Source organism: Rutidosis leptorrhynchoides, chromosome 4 (assembly GCF_046630445.1).
Source record: "Rutidosis leptorrhynchoides isolate AG116_Rl617_1_P2 chromosome 4, CSIRO_AGI_Rlap_v1, whole genome shotgun sequence".
NCBI lineage: Eukaryota > Viridiplantae > Streptophyta > Magnoliopsida > Asterales > Asteraceae > Rutidosis > Rutidosis leptorrhynchoides.
The window spans coordinates 116,244,472-116,253,433 of NC_092336.1; the positions used below are offsets into that span (position 1 = coordinate 116,244,472).

At 34.3% G+C, this 8,962-nt stretch overlaps 1 protein-coding gene across 1 annotated transcript; it reads left to right on the top strand.

The window, feature by feature from the left end:
- Positions 1–8,008: 8,008 nt before the first annotated feature.
- LOC139840928 (uncharacterized) lies at positions 8,009–8,660 on the top strand. The gene is made up of 3 exons (XM_071831168.1): positions 8,009–8,020; positions 8,163–8,244; positions 8,445–8,660. Exons 1-3 carry the CDS (start codon positions 8,009–8,011, stop codon positions 8,633–8,635), a joined length of 285 nt encoding a protein of 94 aa, XP_071687269.1. The 3' UTR covers positions 8,636–8,660.
- Positions 8,661–8,962: the final 302 nt, after the last annotated feature.

Here is an 8,962-nt window from a genome sequence, read left to right on the forward strand (position 1 = left end):
TGAGAAGGATTTATCTCGTACAATGGGGGGCACCATGCAAATTAGCTGGATAAGACTAATGAATCAGATCCCCAGAAAGGATAATCTCCTTAAAAGATAAAAAATCAGCTTTTAAGCCTGATATTACTCAATCCTTGAGATTGACCTTAAAGATTGAGAATTACAAACTCATGGAATTCAATGATATCTAAACTCGAGCTTGAACGAGAAAGTATTTTGATCAAAACTATAAACCGATTTGTTTTCTGAAAACCCATTTTCAATGCGTTCATTACCATTGAACGTGAAATCCTAGGAATTCACCTGGAATTCATTAGGTCACCTGAACTAAATCGGGTGTCAACCGTAAGAACGGTGGTTGCATAGCATGGTCAAAGACAGGACCTTGTGCCAGACCGAAAAATTATAAGGGTGAGCTTTACTATTGCTCCTACCAAGGATAGTAATTGCGTCCGACACGTTATAGACCATAATTAAAAGCATGTCAGGGGACATTGCCTTAACAGTTGCTTGTTCAACGCTTTCCTTTACAACCGGACGGTAGTTTACCGAAAGGTAATATACGGGACAAGTAAACTGGACGTGTTGCTTTCCAAATACAAGGTTAGCAAGTGGGTGACACAAAACCATAAGTTTTGAGCTAAAATTTTCAAATCTGAAACCCACCAAACCCACAAAAATATTTTGCAAACACCGGTAAAGGGTTATTCCGGAAAACTTATCTAGGGTAAAAACTAGATTTAATTTTCAAAGGATCAAATGTTTTCATAAAGATCCAATTTCCTTAATGGATCTAAATTTTTATAGTCATGTGGGACTGTAAACCATATCGTTACTACCATTGTTTATACCGCCGTATAGAAATCACTGATGTACAAAGTGTGAAGAATAAAGAAGTGATTTTAGTATTTCAAGACGATATTGCTTGAGGACAAGCAACGCTCAAGTGTGGGAATATTTGATAATGCTAAAAACGAACATATATTTCATAGCATTATTCCTCAAGAAAGACAAGCTTTTAGTTGCAATTGTTCTATTTACAAGTGATATTCGTTTAAATAATAAAAGGTGAAGACAAAAGACAGATTCGACGAATTGAAGACGCAAACGACCAAAAAGCTCAAAAGTACAAAAGACAATCAAAGAGGTTCCAATTATTGATAAGAAACGTCTCAAAATTACAAGAGTACAAGATTCAAAACGCAAAGTACAAGATATTAAATTGTACGCAAGGACGTTCGAAAATCCGGAACCGGGACCAGAGTCAACTCTCAACGCTCGACGCAACGGACTAAAAATTACAAGTCAACTATGCACATAAATATAATATAATATTTAAATAATTCTTATAATTATTTAATATATTATATTTATTTAAAAATCCGTCGGCAAGAAAGACTCCAAAAGGGACTGAGCTGTAATTTCAAACTCCGCGACTCGCGGAGTTTGAAGGCCAAAAATGCCGCGAGTCGCGGAGCCCCAAGTTTTGAAAATCCCTATAAAAGCAACCGAATTCTGAGCATTTTATATCCATCATATATCCATCTCTCTATCTATATCGTATATATTTATATTTATATTTTAATTTTAATTTTAATTTTAATTTTAATCCTAATAATAAGGGTATATTAGCGAATATTGTAAGGGTGTAAGTCGAAATTCTGTCCGTGTAACGCTACGCTATTTTTAATCATTGTAAGTTATGTTCAACCTTTTTACATTAATGTCTCGTAGCTAAGTTATTATTATGCTTATTTAATCCGAAGTAATCATGATGTTGGGCTAATTACTAAAATTGGGTAATTGGGCTTTGTACCATAATTGGGGTTTGGATAAAAGAACGACACTTGTGGAAATTAGACTATGGGCTATTAATGGGTTTTATATTAACTAAACAATACCTTGTTAATTTAATATACAAACTTATAATTCGACGTATTTATATATAACCACATACGCTTTACTGGGTACGGTGGGCGGGATATCTATAAATACCAATAATTATTCATTTTACCGGATACGGAACTGGATTAATAGTTAATAGACTTGTCGAAACAGGGGTGAATTACATTCAAGGGTAATTGGTGTAATTGTTAACAAAGTAGTAAAACCTTGGTTTACACGCAGTCGATAACCTGGTGTATTCATTAAACAAAGTATTAAAACCTTGTTACAATTCGAATCCCCAATTAGTTGGAATATTTGACTTCGGGAATAAGAATAATTTGACGAAGGCTTTCGCTCTTTATATTTATGACTGATGGACTATTATGGACAAAATCCGTATGGACATATTAAATAATCCAGGACAAAGGACAATTAACCCATGGGCATAAAACTAAAATCAACACGTCAAACATCATGATTACGGAAGTTTAAATAAGCATAATTCTTTTATTTCATATTTAATTTCCTTTATTTTATATTTAATTGCACTTCTAATTATCGCATTTTTATTGTTATTGTATTTAATTGCACTTTTAATTATCGTACTTTTTAATTATCGCAAGTTTATTTTATCGCACTTTTATTATTCGCAATTTCATTATCATTATTTACTTTACGCTTTAATTTAAGTCTTGTATTTATTTTTAATATTTTACATTTGGTTTTAACTGCGACTAAAGTTTTAAAATCGAAAAACCGGTCATTAAACGGTAAAAACCCCCCTTTATAATAATAATATTACTTATATATATATTTGTATTTTTATAAAAGTAAACTAATATAGCGTTAAGCTTTGTTTAAAAAAGATTCCCTGTGGAACGAACCGGACTTACTAAAAACTACACTACTGTACGATTAGGTACACTGCCTATAAGTGTTGTAGCAAGGTTTAAAGTATATCCATTCTATAAATAAATAAATATCTTGTGTAAAATTGTATCGTATTTAATAGTATTTCCTTGTAAACTTTAATAGTATTTTATACCCCTTAGCTTTGACATCAAGTATCCACATACCAATTATTGTCCTCAGGTGGGTTCAAACTCATTGTGTAAATCACATGCTCAATATATGTGGGTGTGTTAGAAGTAACAGATGGTGTATAAGATGGATAGTTGGGTCGAGGGCCCAATAAACTAGGTTGTCCATTGGATTGAGTGGCTCTAGGCCATTGGGCCGCTGGATAAGGACAAGGTGCATGAGCCCAATGTTGTAGCTGCCAAGCCCATGGACCGTATCCTTGTTGTTGCAAGTTTGAATTGTAGGGTACACTATTGTTGTTGCTGGAAGAATACGATCTGCCGCTGCCACGATTAGAACCACCACGGCCACGGTAGCCACCACGGTTGCTGTTTCGACCCCGCTAATACTGAGCTGAACCACGTCCATACTAAATCAAGTTCTGTGATGGTGACGGTGATAATTTAAGGTTTGAGGGTGTGGTGGTTGTAACAAGTGTAGTACCAGCAGTCGAAGAATTTTGGGAAGCTTGTTTGGATTTTCTGGTTTCCTCCAAAATTAATTTGGAACGAGCAACATAAAAACTGGGAAGAGGTTCCACGTGGTTGATTTGTGAAGCAATGGATTCATAAGCATCATTCAAACCGGTAACCATCCGTAACACAAAATGGTCTTCTTCAATTTTGGGTCCAACGTTGGATAATTGATTCGACCAGGACTTTAAGTTCTTGGCATTAAGAAGAAACATTGGGAAAATCATCAATAAGCATGTTATTGAACTTGTGCAGCGGATAAATATGATGGCACTTACTATTATAATGAAAAATGTTTTTCAATCGCTCCCAAACCTGTTGAGCGGTTGAGTCTGATTTCATGATTGTGTTTAGGAGTTCTTTAGATATAGTACCGTATATCCATTGTAACACGATCGCATCAAGGCGATCCCATGTTTCAGCATTCGGTGGTGTAGGATTGGTAAAAGAGGGAGTTTTGGTGGTGATGTTTGAAGAGGAAATCAAAGCAGGTGCAGGTATGATATTTTGTATTACGAGAAAAGCTCTACAATGGATCTTATATATTTCTGACCAGGTTTCATATAGACCGTTTTCCATCTCTAAAACAATTGGTATGAAGTTTCGTATGTTGTTTACAGTTGTGGCAGGGTGGAGTTTGTATGTGTCTGGCATTGGGTTGTGTTTGTGGAGGTGAGATGAAACAGAATTTAAAGGAAGAAGGAGATGGATCAAAGAATTCTGATACCATGAAAGAGGTTCAATCGATGTCTGTATTCATCCATATGATCGAGTATATATACAATACAGAGTTACAATATAGGAATGTCAAACAAATCCTAACAATCATTCACTTATTTGTGGAACAGATATGCATAGATATTGCTAGTTAATATAATTTATCATGTCAATGATATATATTCTATGTATACAATATTTGCCTATGTATATACAATATTTGGCTAATAACTACATAATCACAAGGATAATATAAACTCATACTTTGTTTGATTCATGATAGCTAATTAACACAAACACTTCGCAAGATTCAAGTGACTATTTAGAGTTTTATAAACTCATAATAAATCCATATAATAAATCAAGTTTTAATACAATAAATCGACCTTTATTCATCTGGTATGATAACTTAGTGGCCCAACCTAATTGTGGGTTTGTGTCCGTTTGGTGTATAAGTTTATTAGGGTTTCCAGAATGTTCCATGTACCCTATAAATAGTGTTTGATATCATCAATAATATTTACGGGTTCTATTATCTAACATGGTAATCAGAGCTTAGGTCTGATCCCGAGACCTAGTCGGCTGACCGCCCCGCCTTGAGCCGCCGTCTCCTTACAACCCGTCAATCCTCCTATCTATCCCTTTTGTACCTCCTTTTTCCGAAAAAAATTCTAAAACTAAATATTTATATTTGCCGTTCTATACGTCGGTCGTATCCCAATTCAAGCACACCCATGTGAAGCAAGTTATCAATTAATTGAATGGCCAATCAACTGATAGTCTCAGCCACCAAGATCAGTCGCTCGTTTATTTACCTTTTTTACCTTAGCGCAAGTGCGCAACAATCTTTTGTTCAAAAAAAAAAAAAAATAATAAATAAATAAATAAATAAAAATAAGAAGATATACAAAACCTATCTACTAAAATAAACTCTCGGCCACATGCCATAATCGTTTATTTTTTATCTTCTGTTATTTTTTTCTTATCTATTATTCATCATGATTCAATTGCAAAAATAATCGACGTAAAACTCTTGTTTTGCAGCGTTGAAGAAGATTGTATCGGGGATAAAAGTTCTAAGCCCAAGTCCTGCTCAATCCTTAGGCTAAGCAAAGCAAGTCACGACGTAAAAAAAAACGTTATGGAAAAGGAAACGCAGTCAAGCAACGCAACCAATCAACGGTTATCAATCAATTCGGTGCAACAAATATGATGGAAAAAAAAAGAAGTCATTTTTGTTTATTTGTTAGCGTTTTCTCCAGTCCGAACTTTCGCGATTTCGCCGTTCGGACTGCGGGGGAAGTGTTAGATGATAAGTTAGTGGTGCAACCTAATTGTGGGCTTGGGTCCGTTAGGTGTATAGGTTTATTAGGGTTTTCAGAATGTTCCATGTACCCTATAAATAGTGTTTGATATCATCAATAATATTTACGGCTCTATTGAGTCGACAGCAATCGTCGATTTATTGGCGACTTGACTGACTCTTAGAGCCTAAATAAAATTCTAGGCAGAATTTAAAACTCATGGAAATTTGATTCTACCATTTTCATGGCGCCTATTATTATTATTATTATTATTATCTTTATTTTAGTATTTTTGTTTTTTATTTTTAAAACTTTTTCCTACTTAAAGGCCGGAGGTCCTCACGGAAGCAATCTCTTTATCTGTCGAATAAAGAGAAGGATGATTTTCTCTACTCTTGAGAGTGTTTCACTCTGGGTGGAGAAATGACTTGTCTTTATTCTCGAATAGGGGAAGGATTGTCTACATCTCACCTCCCCATACACTACTTATGTGGTTTTGGGTTTTGTTGTTGTTGTTGTAACTAGGCACCATCCCTTTTTGATTAATTATTAATTCAAATGGCAGTAAGTGGGTTCCATATAATTACTATAACTCATATATACATCTTGTTTCAATTGATTCGCATATACAGGACCACCAACATCCTTCTATTATAATTTAGAGAATCAAAATGATAAACGTCATATAATCATCTTTAAGCGTAAAAATCAAATATTCATAAAAGTATCATTAACTCATATATTAGAATCATATAAAAGATACCTGATTTAAGCTTTGTTGATTCGCAGGAAATGATAACACATAAAGTATATAGTCATTCATTAGCTTGCTTCAATTAAATTATATGATCCAATAATATAAGTTAAGGGTGAACATTCTGTTGTAGCTTATGTGGTTGTGGCCTGCCTCTCTTAGCGAGAGGTAGGAGTTCGACTCACGTGAGGTGCAACATTGCACAAAAGGTTGCCCTTTTACTCTTGAATTTCACCCAAGGGTGTCTTTCGCACATCGCGTTGCGGGGGCAGTGGGGGAGGAGGATTTTACCGCCCATGCCTTCGGATTGGGCCGGATTTCCTCCTTAACAGCAGTTGGGGCAGGTTATGCAACTGCAGAAAAATGAACGCGTAGGTGATTAAGTCCTCATGGGTGATCCCGTAGTGCTGTTAAAAAAAAAAACTATATATAAGTTAAGGGTGATGTTTGTATGCGTATGTATTATGTGTGTGTGTATAGTTACTAAAAATAAAAGTGAAATAAATGGATTTTTTTTTTTTTTTTTTTTTTTTTTTTTTTTTTTTTTTTTTTTGCAAAAACAAAGGAAAGTTATATAACAAGAAACAAGGCCAGCCATCAAAAGAGTGGCTAAGCCCATTATAAATGTCTCGGCCCATTACAAACGTAAATATCATATGATCCAATCCATACTTTGATTAAAGGTCCGAGAGAAACTATAAGTATAAAAACAGAAATGGCCAACATGGCCTGAAACGTAAACAAATAGATTAGATTAACAATACTCAAGGATTTGAATCAAGTATAAATTTAAATTTGATGGAAGTAACACAACTTTTCGTTTACGGCACGAATTGCGATTTATCCTTGACCTTCATAATATATTAAAGTCGCCCGCTCCGATTTGGAATCAAAACACTTTTGTTAACAAAAAAAAACTTAGACTTTCTGCACCCGATTATACACAACTGACACCAGTTAACATAATATTATCTCATCGTTAACATCTCGTAATCACTCTTCCAGATAATTGGTAATTAACCGCCCCACCTTAATATACACATACACACAGGTATTTGCCCGTGATTTGAAACACAACGCACCTCATTATCAATCCTAACGAGGCTCAATTCAAATAAACATTTCAAATAAACATATATTTTTTATGATCATCGTCACAAGCGCATTCATATGCTCACATACTAAATTTACACATAATTTGTTACTTCACTCCTTTATAATTAATTCATATTAATTATCCATAATTTAAGTATCGCATTTTTTTATTATTTTTTTAAGATAAACTCACACACACCATTAACACGAATATTTACAACCACGAATATGTCTCAAGTGGGACTTGAACCCTCAACCTCTTGGTTGGAGGGCCACCACAATACCGCTAGGCCAAATGCCCTTTGGTAAATATCGCATTTAAACTATAATAAAATAACACAAAGTTGTCTATTTACACATATCTCCCAGACAAGATAGAGCTTGTACCATACGGTAGGATCTAATCTTAACTTAACCATAACATAGAAACTTGAAACTTATATGCTTTCCCTAACATGACATCAAGTAGACCAAAAGAAAGCCCTAAATTGTTGAGAAAGGTGACTTAACCTACTCATCTTTCTTCTACTCAAGTTTTCATCCCCATTCCTGAATTTAAACATAACAGACCTCATCATTCGATAAACCATACAAAATTGCCGAAACATAATCTACTAAACATATAAATTGACGACTTTTGCACGTTTTATATCTTCGTTATTGGTATTAGTAGAAGTAAAAATCTCAATCAGGACATAATGGATGGACAGGCAAGCTCGTGATCCTTACAACTTAAGCGTATTTTGTCGCTTGAATTTTAAAATTGCTAATGTTTGTGTCTAAATACTCGTTCACTTTTTGTTCGTTCGGCTAATATATTGTCTTTTTTTTGTCATATGGAAAATTTGATAGATATGTTGCATGGTGATGAGGATTAACCTTGATTGTAACGCATGTTGCAGAAAGATGAGGAGAAACATTTTAAATATGAAAGGTAAATATTAGTTTGCTTAATTAGGTACATTGTACCAAAAAACTTGTATTAAGATAACAATTGTACCATATTTTTTGTGACAAAAGAATACTACTCCGTATCAAAGTTATCATAGAATACTACTCCGTATCAAAGTTATCATACTTTTTTATGATATTTTTTGTTTTTCTTCTCTAACTTTCCCCTACTTTGTGATGAAGAGATAGAGAAGCACTTGATAGAAAAACAACAAAACAGGGTTAGCGTATGTGGGAGGTTTAAACCCGCGGATGTTGCTATAAAACTAAGAAAGAAAATGAATCGGCGAGTTGAAATTCTTGAAATCGAAGAGATGGCCACTCGCTATGACATAGAACAAGAAGCGCCAATCGTAAATCACTACAAGTATTGAAGGTCCCAACTTTATACGGCATAAATTGCACAATATTGTACATATGAATTTACAGTACTAATTCAATTTTTTTTAGTTGGTGTGAGGATTTATCCTTTCCAGAAATTGTTCAACATCTCATCAAACATAGTGAAACAATCAAACTTCAATATACATATATACATATGTTAACTCTACGTACATATAACATATTTGCATGCTTTTGCACGCACGCGGTGCAAACATTATGGCAACAAAGGTGTGGGTGTTATCTTGTTTGATTGTACGAAAACTTGTATTATTGAACTTTCTCATTAAGTTGTATGGTGGTATATCGTAAATTTGTTA